The 25850-nt window shown below is 37.3% G+C and overlaps 1 protein-coding gene across 6 annotated transcripts in view; it reads left to right on the top strand.

Moving 5' to 3' along the window:
- Positions 1-2563: 2563 nt before the first annotated feature.
- The window catches only part of KIF21A (kinesin family member 21A), a 178985-nt gene continuing 155698 nt past the window's right edge, over positions 2564-25850 (top strand). For 2 of the 6 annotated variants that reach the window (XM_027858954.1, XM_027858955.1), the window contains exon 1: positions 3046-3165. In XM_027858954.1, the coding sequence (XP_027714755.1) occupies positions 3080-3165 (86 nt within the window). In that variant the 5' untranslated portion in view covers positions 3046-3079. Of the gene's footprint in view, positions 2864-3044; positions 3166-25850 lie in introns of those variants that run through there. The other 4 variants (XM_027858956.1, XM_027858953.1, XM_027858957.1 and 1 more) reach the window with 4 other exon arrangements.

Raw genomic sequence — 25850 nt, 5'->3', positions numbered from 1 at the left:
CATTTTCTCTGATTTCTATGATATATAACGGTAGCCGGGTGATTCAAAAAGGGACAAGATTCCGTCTCTGTCCTTAAGTAGTTTATAGCTTAGTGGAGGAGAAAAGGCAAGTATGCAACTAATTATAAAGTAAAGAAAAACACAGCAAATTTTTACAAGAGAAATAAATAGAAAAGGAGGAGCTCACATTCTGTTGAATGCATCAGAAAAATTTTTTATGAAGATGCTACTGTATGAGCTAAGATTCTAAGTAGGATTTTGATAGGCAAAGATGGGTGTTAGAGCAGATTTCAGACAGAGGGAATAGTATGAAGACAGTCCATTGGATGTATTTAGGTATAACAAGTAGTCTAGTTTGTCTGGAATATACTGTAGGATTATAAATAAGAGATAAACACAGAAATGTAGAAAGGGGAAGATCATGGAGGACCTTGAATTCCAGGTTAAGAAGTATGAACTTGAATCTGTAGGCAATGTGAAGTCACAGGATGTAGGGAAGTGATATGATTGATCCAAGGCTGTAACTACATTAAAGTATTTGGAGGCATTGTCCTATGATTGTCCACCTCCTCTCCTTACTGTTCTTGTCCCCTTACATTTTTTTCTTATAGAGGATAAGAATAACACCTATGATTTCATTGGCATAGGAAGCTCCAGCAAGGAACTTCCTCTACGTATTCAAATTGGCACCTTATCTTCAACTTACAGTCTTAGAGTTGCCTACAGCATTGAATGGTTAAGTGATTTGCCCAGGGTCACACAGCCAATGTAGGATTTGAACAACAGATGTTCCTGGCTTCAAGGCCAGTTCATTATACTCTGCTATGCTGCATTCCTATGTGTTTTGTAATTATTTCTGGGTATCTGGGTCTCTGTGGAAAGGAAATGGCAAACCAATCTAGTATCTTTGCCAAGAAAATCCCAAATGGGATCATGAAGAGTCAGACACCACTGAAACAACTGAACAAAGTCCTTAGGCTATATTTTGAAGGGCATATATTTCACTGAAGGCCTTTGAGTAGATCAGTGACATGGTCAGAATGGTGCTTTAGGAAGATGAATATGAAAGCATTAATAACAGATAAATAGGAGTGTATATAGAATGATTTTACATATATACATATTTGTGTCTAATACTAGCCGTCTGGGGGGAGGGAAAAGAAAAAGAAAAAAAGAGATTTATAAAACTTTATCATATAAAGGAATAACAATAGATTAGCAGTTTCATGTGCAATCATCTTTTTTTATTACACTGTTATAGAAATGCTTGTTTTATTCCATAAATTAAAAATAAAATGAACAATGGGCAGAAAGATTAGAGGGCTTTACTCTGTTTTTTTCTATTTTGACCTTTTCTATTTCTACATACCTGTTGCTTTATATTTTGTTTGTGATTATAGACAGCCTGGATACTGCCTATGCACCCAGCTCTATTGGACTTTGCTATATGAATTTCTTTATTTGTAATAATGTATAATAATGTGTTTCAGAAAAGAGACATTGTGATAAAGTTAAAAAGGCCATTTCTAAAAACCTGTCTAGGTCTGGAGCCAGGAGGACTCATTTTCCTGAGTTCAAATGTGGCCTCAAACTAGTTGTTTGACTGAGCAAGTCATTTAACCTTGTTTGCCTCAGTTTCCTCATCTGTAAATTGAGCTGGAGAAAGAAATGGTAAGCCACTCCAATATCTTTGCCAAGAAAACTTCACAGAGTCTAATACAACTGAACAACAAAAAAAGGTTAATGGAAGCAAAATAGAAGTAATATCACAAAAGCAAAAGATGTTGAACGGTTGATAAATCCCTGGGGTTAATAGAACTTGATGGAAAAAGAATTTTCTGCATAATGGAAATAACAGTTCTGAGAATTCCATACATCCAAAGATGCAAACCTTATATTAGTAACTAATAATTGGTTTAAGTATGACCTAGTAAGGACTCTCAAAGTAGATAGTTTTCCTTTTTACCCACGAATGCTATACACTGTAACTGATTAAAAAGTCAGAGAGCACAGTGTTAATGGACAATGAAAGCGCTTGCCTGGCAGAACGGATTTTTGGCATTGGGGGTGTTGGGTATGGTGAAATGGGAAGGCAGGCCGGGGGTGGGGAGGGTTCAGGAGGGGATTTGTTTAAAGTCTAAGCCGGGGAGAATACTATTAAAGCTAAGGATGAAAACAAAGCCTGAACTGGACAGCATCTGCCTAGTTTCAGGCACTCCATGCAGGGCTGGGAAGAGATGGTGTGCGTCCGTGGGTAGGTTTCCCCTCTTCTGTGAAAAGCCATAGAGCAGGACGTGGGAAAGGAGGGTGAGTTGGAGCCGACTGCAGCCACTGACGCATTGCGGAGCTTGGAACCTGAAGGACCGGGAGGAGCCAGAGCCACGCCTGCTAGGAGGCCGCAGGCAGGACCGGGAAAGAAAGGGGCGGGCCGCGGGGTGGGTCACGGGGAAGTGCAGAACCGGCCTGCTATCCATTTAAGCTTTAGATTCTCGGGGGGAGGAGAAGAGGTGCGGTGTCTGAGTGGCTGGTGAATCATTCTCCACCTCCTCCCGTTTCTCGGTGGCCGCCGCCTTTCCATTCAGTCGCCCAACATGGCAGGGGCGTTTTGGAGGTGAGCTGTGGCCTCCGCCTCCCACTTCTGGCCTCCGCCTCTGCCCTCCGCCTCCAGCCTCCAGCCTCCAGCCTGCCGCCTCTCATCTCCGCTCTGAGCCGTAAAGGCCCCCTCCGTCCCTGGGTGCCACAGGGAAGCGGAGGCCCCTGGGTGTGAGCTGCCCCGATCTGCTGCCTCTGACCCCCGCCCAGCGCGGAGCCCCGGGAGCATGTGGGGCGGCCAGGACGAGAGCTCGGTGAGGGTGGCTGTCAGGTAAGGCCGAGAGGCGCCCCATTGTGTGTGTGTGTGTGTGTGTGTGTGTGTGTGTGTGTGTGTGTGTGCGTGCGCACCAGAGGGGCGCTCCATTTTGTGTGTGTATACGGGAGGGGGGTCCACGTGATGTCAATGTAGAATTTATTGTGTTATTACAGCCCTGAGCTACTAGCACACGTATGTGCCCCGGCCATGTCAGCCTCCTGCTGGTGACCAATGCGGGAGAGACTTGTGGTAGGGACTGTGGAGACGAAACTGCGTCATCCCCCCTACCTCTTAACTGCTCCTGTACGAATATCTGTGTGAGTATCTATACACATCCATGTAGACACACTGGTATGTAATCCCGTGTTCGTTTCCGGCTCCTAGATTTCGCAGGTGGCTGCACCGCCTGAGCTGTGGTGTCTGTTTTCACATGCAGACATGTAAATTTCTCTCTTCTCTCTCCTCCCACCCTCAGTACACACAATGGACAATTACTAAATGTTCGGCTGCCCTTGGCGACTGCCTGTCCTGCTTGGTGTGGTATAATTGGACTCCTTCTCAGGCTCTGATGTTATTTTTATTACAGACTGTCATCATGTGACAAATTTTGTGAAGCAAAAAACAATAAAACATTGTGAAGAGGCCCTCTCGATTATTGAGTAACTCACTAAAAGTATTCACATCTTTAATGCTTTGTTAGCATTTGAAAGAACCAGATAAGGTTTTTGTTTGTTTTCTTTGTGTATGTGTGTAACCTACTTAGAACATATTTGTTTGGGTGTTATATTAAACACAATGTGGGAACCATTATAATTCATGTGTAACGAGGAAAATTATGATCCCTTCCGGAGTAGAGGGATTAAATAGGTGACTATTCTGAATGAATGAAACATTGAGATTAAACCGAGTGGTTCCAAAATAATATTTAAATTATGTAAGATACTAACTGTGTAGTTTTGAGACTTTATGGCCTTCATCAAATTATACGTTGGTCAGCAAATTCTAATAGAATGCGTAGCCATTATCGAATGTTTTAGACTTTATAACTTAAAGTTTCACTTATTCTCTGGAAGTAAAAATATGGCAGTTGTGTTTATGGAAAATTGCAACATCATTGTGCCCTGTCTGAAAAATTAATGAAGTATTCAGGGTAGAACAAATGCATTAGTTTAGCTAAGTACTAGTATTCTCTCTTGTATCCTTTTTTCTTCGGGAGTAATAAAAATCCATCCCCAAGATACCTGATGTGAGATTAAATATATACATGTATTATTTTCACATACATGCATCTTTATATATCTTTAAGGCAGAGGTAGGCCACAGGTTCCCCAATTTTGCTTTAAGGCAAATGTACTACATCAGAGATGTAAAGAGTGAATATCCATGTATAATTTGTACTATTTCTTGAAAACTTAAAAAAAAATTCTAATGTCATTTATTTGTGTATGGTAATAGCACGTCAACGACAATATTTTTAAGTTGGAAAAATTGTAGTTAATACTCATAACTTTCAGTTTTTATGGTTAAGATTCTCAACATCATTTTTAGGTTGGGGCATGAATGTTAGAAAATTTTTGAAGTTTAATGTAGTCAACTGTTGCTTCCTATATAGTGTTATTTATGTAATTATATTCCTTGGTTCTTTGAAGCATAGAATTTAGAACAATATGGGGTCATAGTCAACTGTAAGGCAACTAGTCCCATTAGACTGGAGAAAAGAAAAGAACTCTGGCTTTTGAGTTAGAGGACCTGACTTCAAATCCTGTCTAATGCTTACCACCTGTATTGGGTAAGTCTTTTTAATCTCCCTGGTCCTCATCTGTAAAATGAGTTTAGAATTGATATTCCTTCCAACTCTAAATCTATGATCCTATGATCTAGTCTAACAACCTTATTTTATAGGTGTAGAAATTTAAGGCCCAGACAGAGTCTGTCCAAGGTCATACAGGTAGTAAATAATAGAAAACCCAAATTCATAGTGCACAATTCTTTTCTCTTTCTTACTTTTTCTTTTGTCTTTTTAAACTGTTTTTTATAGAAGCATCATGATATAGTGGATGGAGAGTTGACCTGAGTCACTTAACTTCTGAGTGCTCTGGATAACTCTCTAAGACTGTAAGTTGAAGAAAAGTGCTAATCTGTAGTTTCTCCACCTGGATGGTCCCACATCCTAATGTAATCACAGGTTTAGTCTCTGTCTTTCCAAGATGGGTAGAAGTCAGCCACAGAATAAAATAGTCATGCTAATGCCATGCCTACTGTATTCCTAGAATAAGAAAACAAACACTTGTTTGCTTTTAGGTCAGTTTACTACATAAAATCAAGAACTGTTTTTAAAAGCTAAATTTAAAATGGTATGGGAAAAGACATTGGGAGCCTATCGTTCCTCGTTACCTACAAATCGTCTGGCTTTTAGGACACCTCAGAATCTGGTTCCAGCTTTAATTTACACTACTTACTACTCCCATCACATATCCCATACTCCAGCCAGTCTGGGCTACTTGCTTTCTGGGGACATGTTCTTTCTTTTGCCGTACCATTTCTGATACCAAGATGCTACTGTTTCTCTAAATTCACTGTTAAAATTCTTCACATTCGTTAAGCATTTAAAAAAATTTGTAAATTGTAAAAAGCTAACTTAAAATATTCATGATTATAGATGGTTTTTCATAAGGAGATTTGCAACTAGTATACATTCTCTCTCCTCATATTTTCTTATCACACTTTGTCCAGTTGTCTCTTTTAGGCCTGTAACATTCTGCTTTGTATCCTTCCTCCTTGAAGCCATAGATAGACTCTGTCATCTTTATCTTTGTATCTTCCATATTTAGTATAATACTTTACACATAGTAGGTGTTTAATAAATGTTTATTGAATTGAATGGTGTTTGGCAGTTGACAAAAAAAGAAAAATTAAGGAGCATGTTGAAAGTGACAATGTTTTTAACTGAATAAGAACAATTTATTCTAAAAATAAATATCCTATGAGATGATAGGGAATAGGGATTGATTTTGTTATTTCTTTGACATAGGGAAGTCCTAGATGAGGAAAGTTCCTCTGACATAATATAAATAATTAAAACTGGACATTATTAGGAATTGTGTCCTTTAATACTTTTTGTCCTCATAGGACTGACTCAGTGAAGTTCAGACTTTATTTTTCCTAAGGATATGACATATTCCGTCCCTAAAGGATGTCAACTCCAAAAATATGTCAGAAGCACGGGGAAAAAAAATCAGATGCGGAAGAAATTGCTGTTTTCTACTTGGTTCAGGAGTTGTATCCTTGAACCAGCCTGATTTTGAATTTTATGCAATGCAGTCTAGTTTTAATTTTAATAAATTATTTAAGTTACCTATTAGGTTATTAATCTAATTATACAGGTATGATTTATTAATCCAAATGTGCAGTCTAGATTTAATCTTTTTAAAAAAATTTATTTTTTTGCTTTTTTTATTACTGAAACAAATACACAAAAAGAAAAAGAAATATATTATAAACTTCAATATTGAAACTTAAATACAAAATAAGAAAGGAAAAAAAGCATGTCATATGCACAGCAGAACGTAAGAGAGGATTCAAAATATTTAGCAATAAATTTCTACTTCAAAAAAAGCCTGTATAATAAATACTGTGCTTTTTGTTAAGAGCTGTCCATCTTTTCTTTGCTTCCTTGTTAGTTTTCTTTTGTTCTCTGCTGTGTACTTTTTACTTTGTTCTTTTTTCCCCCTTCCCCTCCAGGCCACAATTAAACGGATATATTTTTATATAGATATAGAGATACACATATACATATATACACATAGATACATCTATGGACATATACTTTCCGTAACAGATTCTACTTCTGATCCTTGTTTTTATGTTTGTGTGTGTCTCTTATTTCCTATCCCTCCTAACTCCTCTGCTTTACTTCTACCTGCTATCTTGCCCTCCTGTTACTTAACCTACCCCCCATCCCTCCTTTATCCTCCCATTCCAGTAAATCTGAACACTCTTCTATACCCCTCTTTAACCTGTTCCCTGACCTTCCCCTCTAGAGATCCGTCCCTTATCCTCCCCCCTTAGTATTTTATTTCCCCTTTATATCTCCTGTATCCCCTTAGTGTTTTATTTCTTTCTAAATTTAGAAGACTTTTGTACTCTTCTAGATGTATATGTATTGTTCCCTCTTGAAACTATTTCCAATGAAAGTAGGTTTCTAGAACCAAGAGCCCTCTTCCTTTAATTCCTCTGTGTCGATTCTTTCTCCCCCCCCTTTTTTTTAAAGGCAGTTGGGGTTAAATGACTTGCCCAGGGTCACACAGCTAGTAAATGTCAAGTGTTTGGTCTGAGGCCAGGTTTGAACTCAGGTGTTCCTGACTTAAGAGCCGGTGCTCCATCTACTGTACCACCTAGCTACTCCTATGTCTCTGTTGATTCTTGCTCTCGCACCTCATTTATATAAAATGATTACTCTTTTTAACTGTTCCTGAATGGTTTTATTTTTTAAAGTTATGTCATACTCAGGTCTACCACAATCTTTCTTATGAACTACCCAGTTACTAATAACAATCTTGGACATATGTTTTACATTTTACATACATAAAAGATAAACAGTCTGTTCTTACTGAGTCCCTTGTAATTAGTCTTTGGTATGTACCTTACATTTCTCTTGGCTTTTGCATGTCAAATCTTCTATCAAGTTCAGGTTGTTGTTGTTGGTTTTTTTTTTTTTAACAAAGTCTTGAAAGTCTGACAGTTCATTAAATGTCCATTGTATTTTTCATTCAAGATTATGCTTAGTTTTGTTGGGTATGATATTTTCAGCCGGTCCTTTGTTCTTAGATATATAGTGTTCTAAGACCTGCGGTCTTTTAGTGTCCCTGCTGCTAGATCTTGTGTGATTCTAACTGTGGCACTGCCATATTTAAGTTATTTTTTTCTTGTTGCTTGTAATATTTTATTCTTCAGCTGGGGGTTCAGAATTTGACTATAATATTCCTGTGGGTTTTCCTTATAGGATCTCTTTCAGGTAGTGTTTGGTGGATTTTTTCTGTTTCTACTTTCTACTCTTGTTCTAATGCTTCAGGACAATTTTCTTTAATCATTTCTTGTATTATTGTATCAAGATTCTTTTTCTGATCATAGCTTTCAGGTACTATGATTATTCTTATGTTTTCTCTTCTTGATCTGTTCTCCAAATCAATTGTTTTTCTTATGAGATATTTCACGTTCTCTTCTATATTTTCATTCTTATATTTTGTTTTATTATTTGTTGATTTCTTATAACCTCACTGGCTTCCCCTTGCCCAGTTCTGATTTTCAAGCAGTCGTTTTCTTCCTTAAGATTCTGGATCTCCTTTTGCAACTGGGATTGACTTTCTTTTCATAATCTTATTTATCTGGGATTGTTCTTTTTTTTTTTTAAGTTTTTTCCTCAGTCTCTGTCATTTGAGTTTTAAAGTCTTTAAAAAATTCTATGAATTCTTTTTGAGCAGTGACCATTTGACATTACTCTTTGCGGTAGAAGAGGGTTTCTTTGCTTCAGTATCCTCCTCTGAAGACAAAGCCTGGTCTTCTGTATTCCAATAGTAACTCTTTATGGTTGAATTCTTTCTCCTTTGTGCATTTTTTTTTAATTTGTAGTAGCTTAATTTTTGTCATCATCTCTACTCCTGTGGTATGGGGTTTGGTGCCTCTGGCCTCATTGAGGTTCTCCCCTCTTTCAGTTCTCCCCTCTGGCCTGGAACTGGAAAGAAGACCTCTAGCCTCCTCTAAGTGCCTACAGCTAGTGGGGTCCCTGCCCCAGTGCTTCTGTACTCACTGGGCACATGCTGATTCCTTTTGCCCTTGCCCCCTCCATGTCTCTGCAGCACAACTGGGTCTGGCTTTCCTTGTCAGCAGAGGTTTCCTTGATCTTCCCTGGCTCAGATGCCCAACACCCTTCACTGTCCTGGGGTGATAATTCCTGCAACTTAAGTAGACCTAGCACCTAGCCCTGGGACTTTTCTTTAAATCTTTTTTGATTATCCCAGGAGGACTCCTGTTCTGCCCCTGCTTATATTTATTTTTACCGCTCAATATTCACCTTGAAGTGCTCTTTCATCTCTTTTGTGGAGGAAAATCTTGAGAACTTGGAATTTTCTGATTTACTCTGTCATCTTCCGAGAATCCTGTCCCCTAGGTTTAATCTTAATAGGTTTGAAGTATTAGTTCTATTTTGATGCTATTATATCATGTCATTGGAGTTTGTTTCCTCTATCTTTAAGCTTATATTACTTGACAACCAAATTTTATCAAAGAAAGTATTAAAAAGATTGATAAAGTGATTTGAAGGGTATTTCTTTACCAACCTTTTATACCAATGTTGGGTTGGCATTGATAAAGAACTTTCAGGTAAAATTTTTAATTTCAGGAAGACCTTTTATCTGGTGCATTATTTTAACAAACCAAATTTATCTTTCCAGAGAAAAATGCTCTTTTGCAGGTACATTTTCCAAAAGAAAAAAAAATGAACTGTTTAGTCTCCTTGTCAATAGTGTCCAACTCTTTGTAATCTTATTTGGGGTTTTCTTGGCAAGGATACTGTAGTAATTTGCCATTTCCTTTTCCAGTTCATTTTACAGATGAGGAAACGGAGGCAAACAGGGTAAAGTGATTTACCCAGGGTCACACAATTGTTAAGTTTCTGAGGGCAGATTTGATCTCTGGAAGACAAGTCTTCCTGACTCCAGTGCTGGCATTCTATCCACTGTGCCACTTAGTCTCCTTAATTCCTGTTAAATGATATCAAAATTTTCAAAATATTTTCGTTTAGTAGTTTCTATGAAAGCTTCCGTTGGATGGATCTTCTGTGGAGAATCTGCAGGCAGATAAAGATCACAGAGAATGAGATGTGGATGGTTGGGTTTGAGTCTTCACCAAATGAGAGGAATAGGCACATTGAGAAGATCATGGATCTACTGAATATTGAATTATAATGTGCTAATGAATGAATGACCTCTCAAATATTAGGATAAAGATTGATCTTAGTGTTGTAGGATTTATAGTTGGAAGGAAATCTAGAGATTCTAATCCAGCTTTCTCATTTCACAGATGAGCAAACTGTGGCTTTCTTTTAAGTAATTAAAAAAATACAGTTAAGACATTTAAAAAATAAGACTTTTTAGAATCATTAGTTTTCCTGTTATAAGTTGAATTCAAGATATGTCCAGATGAAGTAAAGAGCCCAGGATTTAGTGTAAGGAAATATGGGTTTAAGTAAGATTCTCATTTATTATATTAAAATACAACTTTAGAAAAATTACTTTTAACCTGAGTTTCTTCATATGTGAAATTGCAATAATAATACCTGAATTTCAAACTTCATAAGGTGGTTGTACAGATCAGAGCACTGGGCCTGGAGTTAGGAAGACTTGAGTTCAAATTTGGCCTCAGACCCTTGTCTGTGTGTGACCCTGGGCAAGTCACTTAACCCTTATTTGCCTCAGGTCTTCATCTGTAAAAATGGGGACACACTGAAGAAGGAAACCTGCAAATAGGGAGTCAGACACCAGATGTTAGCATCATAAAAAGATTCTTACTTTACTAGAGAATGTACTTGTTTGTTTTTTAAAGAGACACTTCCCTTGGGCATTCTAGTTTAGTTTTTTTTTTTTTTATATTTTTACAGATCATTTGACTTAGTGTTCATGTGGGAAAGGGAAATGAAATAAATTTGAAGTGTTAGGAGATCCAGTTGAAAATGATTTTGATAATGAAGATAAAGAATCTATAAAATTATAACAAATGGGAAAAAATTTTAATTTCTGCAATATTGGTTTATGTGTAATTTTCAAGTAAAGTATAACTGGAATGTTTCCTAAATGTTTTCATACTATTTCTTAAGCTCTTCTTGCATACTAATTGATTGATATTTTGGGGGCATAATTATGGTGTAGGGAAAGATGTACCAGAAATTCCAGTTCAGTGAAGTCTGAAAGTGTTTTGACAGTTAAACCAACAATTAGGCAGTCCCTCATAATTTGCCCTACTCTTTCTACTTCCCTCCACCTACTAAAAATGTAACAATTTCTCTTATGGCTAGTTTTTTGAAAACAGCTGTGTAGCTTCTTTCTGTGACAATGACTATAAACATGTGTTGGTTATACTATTTTTTTGTCAAAATGAGACATTTTATTATTTGAGTTTCAGAGTAAGGGAAGACATGCTACCGACTCATTGAGGGTGCATGCCTGAGAAAATGGAGCATACAAAGAGAAGCTTTGTGTAGTGAAAAACTACTTTATTCATTATTTTAAAATTATTTATTATTTGCATACTTCTTGCTCAAAGTGGAATTTTAGTTTGGTATAACAATAGTAATGATAATGATGGTAGCTAATATTTCTGTAGCACCTACTGTATTCCAGGTATTTAGAGTACCATATGCTAAGTACTTTGTAAATATTATCTGATTTGATCCTCAAAACGACCCTGGGAGGTCGAAGCTATTATCCCACTTTACATTTGTTAAAACTGAGGCAGACAAAAGTAAAATGATTTGCCCGAGGTCACATAGCTAGTAAGTACTTAAGGTGAAATTTGAATTCAGGTCTTCCTTACTCTAGGTACAGCACTCCATACCTTGTGCCACCTAGCTGCCTTGGTTTTTCTGTGAATAATGTCTGAATGAATTTTTTTAATCAAGTCTCAACTTCAAGCTGAGCTATTAGGTGGTGCAGTGGATAGAGTGTTAGACCTGAAGTCAGGAAATCAGGAAGACTCATCTTCCTGATTTCAAATTTGGCTTCAGAGTAGCTATGTGACCCTGGGCAAGTCACTTAACCCCATCTGTCTCAGTTCCTCATCTGTAAAGTGAGCTGGAGAAGGAAATAGCAAACCACTCTTTACTCAGAAAATCCCAAATGGGGTCATGAAAAGTTGGACACAACTGAAATAACTGAATGACAGCTACAATTTTAAATATTTAACATGTTTTGAGGTTCATTTATTCATTATTTTATACCATTTACCAATATATTTTAGTTAGAACTCTTTATCATTTTCCCCCCAAACCTTCTCCCATTCCTAACTTTGCTTATATTCTCTGGGGTTCCACAATCTTTCCAGTCACTTAGGCTCAAAACTCGATGTCATATCATCCTCGACAGTTATCTCACCACTAGGCCACCACCCCCATTGCTAAGTCTTGTCAGTTCATCCTCCCCAGCATCTCTCATGCTCACTTTTCTCTTCTGACATTGCCACCACCCTGGTATGAGTCCTCATCTCCTCAAGCCTCGACTGTTGCAATAGTGTCTTCCCACTCCAGGCCATTCTCCACTTGGCTATCAAGATGATATTCCTAAAGACAGGTCCAAAAATGTCAATCCCTTATTTATTAAACTCCAGTGACTTCCTAATATCTGCAGGATCACTTATGAAATGACTTTTGAAGCTCTTCATAACAGTCTTCTTCAGCCTTTCTCCTTTCCTCCTCTTCTTTCTGTCCATACTACAAGCAGTGATTGAGAAGGGCAAGGTATGTCAACCAAGAATAATAATAACTACTTCTCTTATTTTCTTTTGTATTGTCAGAACCTGGAATAAGGCCTTACACATAAATGCTTAATAAAATTATTTGTTGAATTTGTTTTACAATTCTTTAATGTTGTAAGGTTTACCAAATGGGTAGGAGGAGAAGGGGAGACAGAAAGAGAACAAGAATTTATAGAACACTGTTTCAGGCACTGTGCTAAGAGCTTTACAAAGAAGAAACTGAGTTAGACAAGTTAACAGTTCCCCAGAATCACATAGTAAATAAATGTCTTGAGGTCTTCCTGACTTCATGCCCGACACTTTATTCACGGTGCCTACCCTAGAAAGCAGATAGTGCAAATATTATTAACTTTGTTTTACAGATAAGAAAACTGAGGCCCAGAACTGTTAAATAGTTTGTTCTGGTCACATAGCTGATAAAAATATCAGTGCCAGGATTTGAATCTAGATCTCCTCATTAAAAATCCACTGTACAATCTGCCATAGGATACTCCCTGATTAGTGACATTGGGTGATGGTGATAGTGGTGATAGTGGTAGTGGTAGTAGTAGTAATAGCAGTAGCAGCAATAGTAATAGCACTTACATTGTGCTTTAAGATTTGCCAAGCATCGTAAATATGCTGTCATTAACCTTTCTTGCCTTCAAATTCCTCATTTATTAGATAAGAGACTAGATGATACCTAAGATGCCTACTAGTCCTTACTAGTTCCTACTTGTTCCTTTGTCCTTCCTTGGTCTTCCAAAAACCTTTATTCTCTTTTCTCATCGAAAGCTTATTCAATTCTCCTCTGGCTATAGCAGTTGAGAGACTTATTGAATATTGTTCTATGTTCAGCATGTCACTGTGACTGTATCTAAATAGCTAAGAAAGGAGTTGTAAGTTATTCCACAGGATGAGAAAGGCAATAGTGTGACATGTGACTATGTCTTGTATACTGTTAGAGAAAATAGTGTTTTGGGGTGTTGTTTTTTAATCATTATAGTCTTGTATTTTAGTTCCTGTTCCAATAATGGGACATGAAGGTATGTCAAAGACTGCTTTACATTTTGTATATTCTGGTTCTGGGAATAGATTCTATGAATTGTGAACTACTGCTAAATGTTCTTGATGTTGGCAACTATAGGGTGCGGGAGAAGGAGTTTATGACCTTTTTCTCTCATTATTTTGTGTGATTAGCCATCTCTTTCTTCAATACTCTCTTCTCTTATTTCCCATACCTGTACTTAAATAATATTTTGTTTTCCATGGTTAGTTAGTAGGTTCTAAAAAACAATCATACGTATAAAATAAATGTTTTTTTTACTTATGATTTCACCTTTATTTGAAAAACAATACCATTCAGAATGTGAAAATAGATCCATTTTCAAAGAACCATTTAAATATGACTTTGAAAATTGCAGTGTTTTATTTACAAGAAACAGATGGTAGTGTAATAGCAGTCATAGATATTTATGATAAATAAGAATATAATTACTATTTCAACATTTATGGGGAAGGGAAAGGAGAAGATCCACATTTTATTTAAGCTGTTCCTGCAATGCCTCATAAAAATTAAATCAACAATAATGGGCATATGTACGTTAGTATCTAAAACATCAATTTGACCAACCAGTGGGATCCAGGCAGATATCCAAGAAGAACAAGCAAATTGGGAAGATTGTTTCCCAGTTTATATATAATCAACCCGTCAAGTAACGCAACCCAAAAGCTTCTGAATCTGCACAAGGACACTGCAAGCATTTCTATTAAATGGTATATATATGTTAAATCGAGACTGAGATACTCTTAATCTTAGAGCGCGATGATGTTTGCAAAATCAAAAGTATATTCAGTGCCAATTTTCAGAAAGCTTGAATCCAGAAATAAACTTTAAATTAGGGGGAAAATTGCTATTACAATAGATACCAACTGCGCTCAGTCCTTACTCCTGAGAAATGTATGGAATTTCACCAGAGTGCAACCTGACCTAAGACCTAAGTATATCACCAGTGAATGCTGGTTGCACTGTCCACTGATTCTGATATACTCTGAATTTGGACATTTTTTTTCAGCAAACCTTCTAACATTTGAAATCAGTCTTTTAAAGTGAACTATTATATATGTGCCACCATCTATCTTTGCTAGGAGGACAACCTTTTACTATTGCACAAAAGCACATTTTAAAAACCAATCCACACAGTTCAGTGTAGCAACAAAGGCAAATCCATGTAATTCACTAGACAAATGTTGCAAAATCAGCTTCTCTTTGGACAATGGAATGGACAAATTCACTGAGTTGTACACTTCATGTCAGTTTTAATATTGTTTTAATGGCAACTATTTCCAGGCAAAGGCAGCCAATTCACATAGATAAATGAGAGAGCAAAAGCAGAAAACTTGTTGAGGATACATCAGTTCTTTGACTTCTTTCAACAGTTAAAGGTTGATTTGAATTGTGAGTCCAGTTATCCCATCACCTTCCCCATTGAGGTTTCAGAATATAATGGGTCAGCGTAAGAAACTAAATGAGAATTTTCAGGGAGTTTTGCAGAAGCTGCAGATGACACTCAAAGGCCAGCAGAAGCTATGACCAAATACTTAACTCAGATTTTACAAATGAGGTACTGTAAATGCTCCATAAAAGAAAAAGAAAAAAATTCAGACTTCTTTGGTATGAAGAGAAGGTCAAAAAATTTTATGTGGATTTTCCAGATTGCAGGGGTGCAGTGCCGCTAACCCCTGTGATGTGGAAGGGATAACTGTAATGTTGCTATGCGCTGTTTCTTTCATGTTTTGTATTTTAGGCACTGAGAAGGATGTTTGCAGTTGTAGCAGATATTTTTGTGTTAACTTCCACATGGGGTGTGCTGTTAAATGATTAACACCTGGCTTTCTACAAAAAGAAATGCATGGAACACTTTTGAGTTTAATCTTTCTCCATCACTTTATTAAGTTATAACCAACATAAATCAAGGCTGGATTTATATGCTTAATTGAAGTATAAATGCTCACACTGAAGATCAGTTCTCTAGAGCTTGTATGAACCAGCTCTAGCATACCACAGGATGTATAATAAAATTGTCCATTTTAATAATAAATATTTATCTAAATTAATTAGCAAAATTGGGTATAGTGTAACAATTTTTTAAGCGCTCTGTAACTAGTATTTGTAGGCTTGCTGAGTCTCTAGTTTTCAGCATTTCTATCAGTGATTCAGAAACCAATCAGTGCAATTTGAAGGTCTCATATTTTGTGTTTCCATATATGGAGGTCACTTGAAGATTTTGCTCCAGGTCCATTCCAGTCCTGACCATTCTATTAAGTACTTCTTTTTTGTGCAAGAGGAATTAAGGAGGATATTTCAACTTTATTGTATCTCGGGGATTAGAAAATGAGGAGAGGTAGGAACCCTTTTACAGCACCAGAGGCAAACCAACCAGCCATATTAAAAATGAGGTACAGTTATAACAGCTCGTAGAATTCTATCATTGAATCTTTTCATATTTGTGGTTTGTTAAACATATCTCACCTATAAATACATGGTTTTCCATACTTTATGTGGATGTCAACTTTGTAGACTACTGAAGGGTTGACTAAAGAATTACATTCTTTCACAGTAGCCTTCATACCAATGAATATTATTATAAAATACATTTGAGGAAGACTTGAAAGTCTATACTTTTTAGTAGTGAAGTGGGATTAGCAAGTAGGTTTATCCCACAAAGGACTATAATTTTTAGAGTTGAAGGGACTTCAGATATTGTCAAGACCAACCCTTTGCTGCTGACTTGGTAGCTGAGCAAGCAACTTACCCTTTCTGTCTCTCACTTTCTCCATTTGTAAAATGAGAGGGTTAGACTTGATGGCCTCTAAGGTAATTCTCCGATCTAAGTATATAATTCTGTGATTCTTCATTTTATAAAAGAGAAGCAAGCTGAGGCCCAGGTAGTTTCAGTGACTTGTCCAAAGTTATATAGATAGAAACAAGCAGAACCAGGATCCAAACCAAAATCCTTTTGTCCCAGTGATCTTCAGAGCATTCTGGAGAAGGTCACACTGTGGTTCTGTGTTATGCTGGTGAGGAGGATGCTGTAAAACTCTGTTCTTTAATGGCATGCCTAATCTGTTTTACTTTACTTCAATTATATCAAAAGGATTGGGTGTGGGGGTGGAGGAGTGACACATTCTAGGCTGTTAAAGGTGACATTTTGTTAATTAAACAATAGAATATGTTCTTCTTGTAACTCACATTTCTGTAGTGCTTTAAGTTTAATGAGGGCTTTTCTCACAACAATCCTGTGATATAGATGATCTGAATATTAATTTTCCCATACAGAAATGGGACTTGAAGAGGTACAGAGATTAGAGGACTTGCCTAGGGCAAGTTTAATAAGGGTCAGATCAAGGATTCAAAGCCAAGTCTTTTTTTTTTGTTTTTTTTTTTTTGGTGAGGCAGTTGGGGTTAAATGACTTGCCTAGGGTCACACAGCTAGTGTCCTGTCACTGAGACTGGATTTGAACTCAGGTCCTTATGACTCCAAGGCCAGAGCTGTATCCACTGCGCCACCTAGCTACCCCAGCGAAGTCTTTTCTGAGTCTAACTCCTATCATCTTTACACTACATCATACTGTCTCTCTGTTATTGAAGCATTAATGCATTTGGAATATTCCAAATTACAATAAGTAAACTAGACTTCGTGTATGATGTTGTTCTTATTGGTCTTGTATCTAAAAAATGTTTTATAGTGATTGTTTCTATTATCTGTCAGTGAGTCATAGCTTGTTACATATTTTCCCTATTTCCATTTAGTATCATTTACCAAAGTGTCATTCTTTCCTTCAAGGTCCATCCTACAGGAAGGCTTTCTGAATCCTTCAGTTGTTATTTTTCTCTCCTTCCTCAAATTATGTTGTATTCATCTATCCGTGTAAATGTTTATCTCTCCATTAAAATATAAGTTCCTTTAGAGCAGGAACTATTTTTTTTCCTTTGTGTCTTCAGTTCCTTGAACTTAATAAATGCTTGTTGAATTAAATTTAATTGGCTCACCCAAAAGTAGAAGAATTCTCACTCTCAGTTCTCCTTTAGTTTTTAATTAAAACTCTTTTGAGGTACTTATTACATCAATTCCTTCCTTGTCTCTAACCTTTTCCAATAATTGTTTTGATAATATTTTTGTTATTATTTTTATGTAACTATGATATATTCTTTACTAATCTGACTTTTAGTCATCCTCTCTACCAGTTGCTTGATTAAGCACAAAAGGGTAATAAATATTACATTGTATACACTTTATACATTGATGTGACTTTAACTTTGTTGCTTTGCTCAGTGCACAGAATTAGACCTCTGTAGCCTAGTCTTTCCCTCCACTTTTCCTTTCTTCTCCCTCCCTAAAACCCCTACTTAACAGGTGTAGAGATTAAAGAGACAAATGAGAAGTAAGTATGTTGAGAGAAAGGTAGTAATTTACATGAAAATGAATATAATTATACTGTCCCTCCTGCTCTCTACCCGAATTTCTGTTAATGTTTCCTCTACTACTCTTCAGTACTATCTATATATTTGAAAATTTTCTAAAATTTAAGATGGGAATGCTTCCATAGAATATGTAACTAAATGTTATTTTACTGTGGATACGTTTATGAAAATACATTGTTTTTATTATTTCATTATAGTTTTTTTTCCTTTTTTAAATATTTATTTATTTTTAGTTTTCAACTTTCACTTCCATTTGCTTTTGAGTTTTAAATTTTCTCCCCCTCCCTCCTTCCGCTCTGCCTTCCCCAAGACTGCCTGCAATCTGATATAGGATCTACATATACTTTCATATTAAACATTTTCACATTAGTCATGTTGTAAAGAATAATGAGAACCAATGGGAGGAACCATGAGAAAGAAGAAACAAAATAAAACAACAGCAATAGCAACTAAAGAGAGAGAAAATAGCATGCTCTGATCTGCATTCAGACTCCATAGTTCTTTTTCTGGATGTGAACAGCATTTTCCATCATGAGTCTTGTGGAGTTGTCTTAGATCCTAGCATTGCTGAGAAGAGTCAAGTCTATGAAAGTTAGTCATCATACAATGTGGCTGTTACTATGTGCAGTGTTCTCTTGGTACTGCTCATTTCACTCAACAACACTTCATATAAGTCCTTCCAGGTTTTTCTGAGGTCCTCCTGCTTATCATTTCTTATAGCACGATAGCATTCCATTACATTCAGATACCACAACTTGTTCAGCCATTCCCCAGTTGGTGGGCATCCCCTCAGTTTCCTATTCTTTGCCACCACAAACAGAGCCACTATAAATATTTTTGTACATGTGGGTCCTTTTCCCATTTTTATAATCTCTTTGGGATATAGACCTAGAAGTGGTATTACTGGGTCAAAGAGTATGCACATTTTTATAGTCCTTTGAGCATAGTTCCAAATTGCTCTCCAGAATGTTTGGATCAGTTCACAACCCCACCAACAGTGTATTAATGTTCCAGTTTTCCCACATCTTCTCCAACATTTATCATTTTCCTGTTTTGTCATGCTAGCTAATTCTAATTCATTTTTCTATTCAATAGTGATTTAAAGCGTTTTTTCATATTATAGATAGCTTTAATTTCTTCATCTGAAAACTACCTGTTCATATCCTTTGACCATTTATCAATTGGGGAATAACTTGTATTCGTATAAATTTGACTCAGTTTTATATGTGTTTAGAAATGAGGCCTTTATCAGAAACACTAACTGTAAAAAATTGTTTCCCAGCTTTCTGCTTCCCTTTTAATCTTGGTTGCATTGGCTTTGTTTGTGCAAAAACTTTTCAATTTGATGTAAAAAAAAATAACAGTGGTGATAATGGAAATCCTAGTTTTACCCCAGATCTTACTGGAGATGCTTCTAACTTATCCCCATTACGTATAATACTTGCTGATGGTTTTAGATAAATGCTGCTTATCATTTTAAAGAAGACTCCATGTATTCCTATGCTCTCCAGTGTTTTTAATAGGAATGAGTGTTGTATTTTGTCAAAAGCTTTTGCTTCATCTATTGAGATAATCATATGATTTGTTAGTTTTGTTGTTATGATCAATTATGCTGATAGTTTTCCTAATATTGAACCAGTCCTGCATTCCTGGTATAAATTCTACCTGCTTATAGTATCTTATCCTCAAGATAAGTTGCTGTAATCTCTTTGCTAATATTTTATTTAAAATTTTTGCATCTGTGTTCATTAGGGAAATTGGTCTATAATTTTTTTTCTCTGTTTTGACTTTTCCTGGTTTAGGTATCAGTACCACGTCTGTATCATAAAAATAATTTGGTAGGACTCTTTCACCTATTTTCCCAAATAGTTTATATAGTATTGGAATTAATTGTTCTTAAAATATTTGATAGAATTCACTTGTACATCTGGCCCTGGAATTTTTCAAATAGAGTTCATTGATGGCTTGTTCAATTTCTTTTTCTGAGATGAGGTTATTTAAGTATTTTTATTTCCTCTTCTGTTAATCTGGGCAGTTTATATTTTTGTAAATATTCATCCATTTCACTAAGATTGTCAAATTTATTGGCATACAGTTGGGCAAAATAGCCCCTAATGATTGTTTTAATTTCCTCTTTGTTGATGGTTAATTCACTCTTTTCTTTTTTGGTACTGGTAATTTGGTTGCAGTCTTTTTTTTTTAATCAAAATAACCACAAGTTTATCTATTTTATTGTTTTTTCATAAAACCAACTCTTAGTTTTATTTATTAGTTCAATAGTTTTCTTAATTTCTTCTTTAGTTTTCAGAATTTCTAATTTGGTATTTAATTAAGGATTTTAAATTTGTTGTTTTTCTAGGTTTTTAAGTCGCAAACTCAATTCATGGATCTTCACTCTCTCTATTTTATTCATGTAAGCATTGAGAGATATAAAACTTCCCCTAAAAACTGCTTTCGCTGCGTCCCCTAAGTTTTGGTATGTTGTTTCATTATTGTCATTCTCTTGGATGAAGTTATTGATTGTTTCTATGATTTGTTATTTGACCCACTCATCCTTTAGAATTAGTTTATTTAATTTCCAGTTAATTTTTAGTCTAACTTTCCATGACCCTTTATTACATATGATTTTTACTGCATCATGATATAAAAAGGATACATTTAGTATTTCTGCCTTTCTGCACTGGATTGTGAGGTTTTTATGACCTAGTACATGGTCAGTTTTTGTGTAGGTGCTATGTACCACTGAGAAAAAGGTATATTCTTTTCTTTCCCCATTCAGTTTTGTCCAAAGGTCTGCCATATCTAACTTTTCTAAAATTCTATTCATCTCCTTCACATCTTTCTTGTTTACTTTGTGGTTAGATTTATCTAGTTCTGAGAGGGGAAGTTGAGGTCCCCCACTAGTACATTTTTGTTGTCTATTTCTTCTCGTAACTCCCTGATCCTCTAAGGATTTGGATGCTGTACCACTTGGTGCATATATGTTAAGTAATGATATCATTTCATTGTCTATGGTACCTTTTAGCTGGATGTAGTTTCCTTCCTTATTTCTTTTAATTTGATCTATTTTTGCTTTTGTTTTGTCTGAGATCAGGATTGCTATCTCTGCTTTTTTTTTTTAACCTTCAGCTGAAGCATAATATATTCTGCTCCAGCCCATTACCTGTACTCTGTGTTTCCTTCTGCTTCAAATATGTTTCTTAGAAACAACATATTGTAGGATTATGTTTTTTAATCTACTCTGCTATCTGCTTCTGTTTTATGGGAGAGTTCATCCCATTCATATTCACGTTATGATTACTATCTGCTTCTTTCTCTCCATCCTATTTCCCCCCCCACCTCCCTGTTTATGTTTTTCTCTCTCCTTTTTTCCTTTCTGTCCTCACAAGAGTTTTGCTTTTGACTACTCCTCAATCTTCCCTCCCTCCTATTAATCCCTTTCCTTTTCTTCCTCTTTCCCCTTCCTACTTCTTCCCTCCCTTCTGTCTACCACCTCCTTTTCTTTCCCCTTTCCCCTCCTACTTTCTATAGGGTGAGTTAGATTTCTATACCTAACTGATTATGTTATTCCCTCTTTGAGTCAAATCTGATGAGAGTAAGGTTCAAGCAATGCTTATTTCCCTCCCTTCTTTCCCTGTACTGTAATAGGTCTCTTACAACTTAAATGATAACATATAAGGGGGAATATTCCAAAAGAAAGAAAAAAAAGTGCTTTTACTCCAGCTTCCTCATACTGACACATTATAGGGGGACAGAGACCTGAAAGTGGCCTCTCTTACTGAGGGCATTGATACACAACATTATATCATAGAAACAGAGGGTAAACTAGTCATCAAAAGAATCCACCAATCATCTCCCCTGAAAGAGATCTCAAATTGAAAATGTTAAGGAATATTGTAGCCAAATTCCAAAATTATCAGGTCAAGGAGAAATTACTGCAAGCATGTATAATCCTGACTGTGGTTCCACATTATTTAAATTGTTTCTTTCTGGCTGCTTGTAAGAGATAAAGAGTAGTCCTGGTTGCTTTTCCTAGGGCATATTTGTATAATTATTTTTATCTTGACCATAGGGTTGATATGTGATCTAATAGAATTATCATCCTCATTATTTCCTTTATGGGGCCAAGGGCAGTGGGGAATAAATATTTACATAGTGCCTGCTATATGTTGTGTACTATGGTAAGTGCTTTGCAAAGCAAATATCTCATTTGAGCCTCACAATAGAGTAGGTACTATTATTATCCCCATTTTACAGTTGAGAAAACTGAGGCAAACCAATCTTTAGAAGCTGGGTATAGGATTTGACCAGGAGCATGTGCATGGCACATAACATTCCAGTGCCAGGATTGAAATATGACCATAACGCCACTAGGGCAAGAAGCTCTGGGGGAGAAAGAGATCATAGGAGATCACTGTGCTAGTACAAAAAGAGGTGTTAACTGGCAGCTCTGTTGTTCAGTCTCCAGTTTTGAGTCACAGATCCAGGGTGGATAGGAGTGGTTGCAAGCATGGGCCCTAGCTGAACAAGGAACAAGTTATAGAAACAAAACATAGATGTGTACCTCTGATTCTAAGAGAAGAGCAATTCAGTATTAGCCTCAAGCCCATTATGGAAGCCTGCCCTGGAATATTTTAGGAGTCTCAGACCAAAGGGGGGAGCATGTAGTTTAGTTTGCTCTAAACTTGCTGAGTCTCTGAGTATGCTAACAGTGACAGGCCAGCAGCCAATGTTGTCTACTGAAATTCCCAACCCAAGCCAGATCTAAATCTGGATCAGGAACTTGTAGAACTTGGAACAGAAGGACAGCGAGTAGATCTTGCTTGGTTCACACCACTTTGGGAGCAATGAAAGATTGTAGGCCCTAAGCCAGAGCTGTGAAGGCAGCGGGAAGAAGTAAGAGGTCAGAAGCTTAGGCTGGATACCCCTATAGAAGTGTTCAGAACCCATAACATAAAGTCCAGTTTCAAGAAGTAGGCTGGAAGGTGTCAAGATTGCGGAGTGAGGAAGGAACTCCCTGGAGCCCTCCCAAATTTCCCTCCAAACAGCTGGAAAACAGACTCAGAATTGATCTAGGAGCAGGGAAGCAGCTTATCAGCACAGCAGGAAAGATCTGTATCACAAGGGTGAGAAGGGAGTGAAATCCAAGAGCAGCAGCTAGCCTCACAGCAAGGGGCCTGCAGCAAGGCTCCAAGCCTGGGGCAATTTACCAGCAAGCCAGCACTCTTCCCCACCACTCCAAGCTAGCAGTCTGTGCAGCACAGCAAGACCCCCACCCCAGCAGTCCCATCTGCAGCATAGGCCACCAACAAGGCCTTGACCCCAGGGCTGACCAGTAGTAAGGCCCTGCCCCAGGGCTGGCCAACAATGAAACCTCGCCCCTAGGGCCCACCAGCAAGAAGACCATGACTCTGAGGCCCTCCAGCAGAGGCGCCCTATTTCCATAGCACCCCCCACCCCCACCCCCTAGCAACAAGTTCACTCCTCCAGGGCCACTGAGCAGAAAGATTCTGTTTCCATAGCAACCCAGCAGCAAGGCTGTGCCCTTTGAAAGAGTTAAGGAGGTAAATAAAATTCTAACAAAGTTAGATATGATAGCTCTCTGGAGAAAATTTAATGAGAATAGAAAGGAATATACCTTTTTCTCAAAAGTACCTACACAAAAATTGACCATATATTAGGACATAAAAACCTCACAGCCAAATACAGAAAAGCAAAAGACTAGCAATGAAACCTCTCCAACCGGGAGGCCCTCTTCCCCCAACCTCCCCTATACAAGTCAGAAGGGAAGCCTCCCCTTCGGTGCAAGCAAATAGCTAGGCCCTGAAGCCCAGTGAAAGCAAGCAGCAAGACTTTGAGTCCCAATACATAAAATTAGGGACAGTGCAAAACCAGAGCCCAACTCTCACATAAAAGCACCAAGTCATAAATTGTGTAGAAAAAAAGACCAAAAACCAAAAAAGAACTTGACTATAGAAAGTTACTATGGTGACAGGGAGGATCAAGGCATAAACTTAGAACAAGACAAAAGAACTCCTGAAAGAGCGCAAAAAAGATTTAAAAAAGTAAATCAGATAAATAGAAGAAAAATTGGGAAAAGAAATGAGAGTAATGCAAGAGAATCATGAAAAAAAGAGTCAAAAGCATAGAAAAAGATATACAAAAATTCACCAAAGAAAATACCTGCCTGAAAAATAGAATTGACCAAATGGAAAAAGAAGTACTAAAACTCACTGAAGAAAATAATTCATTAAAAACTAGAATTGAGCAAGTGGAAGCTATGAGACATTAAGATACAATGAAACAAAATAAAAAGTAAAAAAAAAAAGAAGAAAAGGTGAAATTTGTCATTGGAAAAACAACTGACCTAGAAAATAAATTCAGGAGAAATAATTTAAGAGTTATTGGACTCCCAGAAAGCTATTATTGGGGGGAAAAAAAAGCATGGACAACATCTTTCAAAAAATTATCAGGGAAAACTGCCCTAATATACTCGAACCAGAGGGCAAAATAGAAATTGAAAGAATTCACTGTGCCGGCCGAGCCGTACACTCTCCTCCTATAAGAAGCAGGCTGCCAGAGTCATACTACTTACCAGTCTTCGGTGCCCACCCGAATAAACACACAGAGACGAGCCGATCAGGAGGTGCCAACACTGGAGCTTTATTCAGAGGCCATCACAGCAAGGCCAAGCAGGAAGGCCAGAGCAAGAGAGCAGGAGCAAAAGAGAGAGAGCTCCGATCTCTACTGTTCCTTAGGTACCTACTTAGCCCCTCCTCCTCAGCCCGCCTACTAGTCATTGATTGTAGGATCAGATACCGGAAGGGGATGTCTGGGTTTAGTGCACCAAGGGAGAGGAAGTGATGCAGGAGGCTAGGACCAGATACAGGAGGGAGGCGTCTGGGGTCAGTGCTACACAAAGGGAAAGTACGTGACCCAGGAAGTCAGGTTTGGACACAGGAAGGAGGCGTCTGGGGTTAGCGTTGTACCTAGGGAGGGGGCTAGACAAAGGAACTCATTCTCTGCCGTCCCACTCCCACGTGGCACAGCCCCCTGCCTCAGGAGCACATGCTCCAGCTACTTCCTTGTATCCTGTTCCTTCTCCAGCTATCACAGCTCCACGTAGCACTGCCCACTGCCTCAGGAGCATGAGCTCCGGTTACTTCCTAATATCTTGTTCCTACCCCATCTTGCCACAACCCTCACTTGGCAGTAGCCAACATCAGACAATCCCTCACAATTCACCAATCACCATCTGAAAGAGATCACAAAATGAAAACTCACAGGAACATCATAGGCAAATTCCAGAGCTCATAGATCAAGGAGAAAGAACTGTAAGAAGCCAAAAAGAAGCAATTCAGATATTGTGGAGCTACAATCAGTATTACTCAGGATTTGGCAGATTACACATTAAAGAATCTTGGAAATCACATTAAAGGGCTTGAATTATGGTAGTCTGAAAGGCAAAGGAGTTAGGATTACAACCAAGAGTCACCTACCCAGCAAAACTGAATAGAATCTTTGAGGGAAAAAAAAATGGATATTTAATGAAAGCATTCCTAATTAAAAGACCAGAGCTGAATAAAAAATTTGACCTCTAAATACAAGACTCAAGGGAAACATAAAAAGGTAAAAAAGAAACAAAAAAGAGAAAACATTAGAGATTCAGTGAGGTTAAACTATTTTATATTTCTATATGGCAGGATAATATTTATAACTCTTAAGAACTTTATTACTATAAGGGCAATTAGAAGGAGTATATGTAGGCAGAAAGTACGGATACAAGGTGACTTTGACAGGGTGATACCCCCAGAAAATAAAATAAAGGGGTGAAAAAGAAGATTGCACTGGAAAGAGGAGGAAAGGGGTGAGATAGAATGATGTAAATTATTTCACATAAAAGAGGCATAAAAGAGCTGTTATAATGGAGTGGAAGATGGGAGGGTGTGGCAGGCAAAGCTTAAACTTTAACCCTCAATAGAATTGGTTCAGAGAGTGAATAACATATATACTCAG

This window comes from Vombatus ursinus, unplaced genomic scaffold (assembly GCF_900497805.2).
Source record: "Vombatus ursinus unplaced genomic scaffold, bare-nosed wombat genome assembly UNPS02013950.1, whole genome shotgun sequence".
In the NCBI taxonomy this organism is placed as follows: Eukaryota; Metazoa; Chordata; class Mammalia; order Diprotodontia; family Vombatidae; genus Vombatus; species Vombatus ursinus.
Note: the sequence above shows the minus strand (reverse complement) of the source record. Positions and strands in the feature narration are given on the sequence as shown.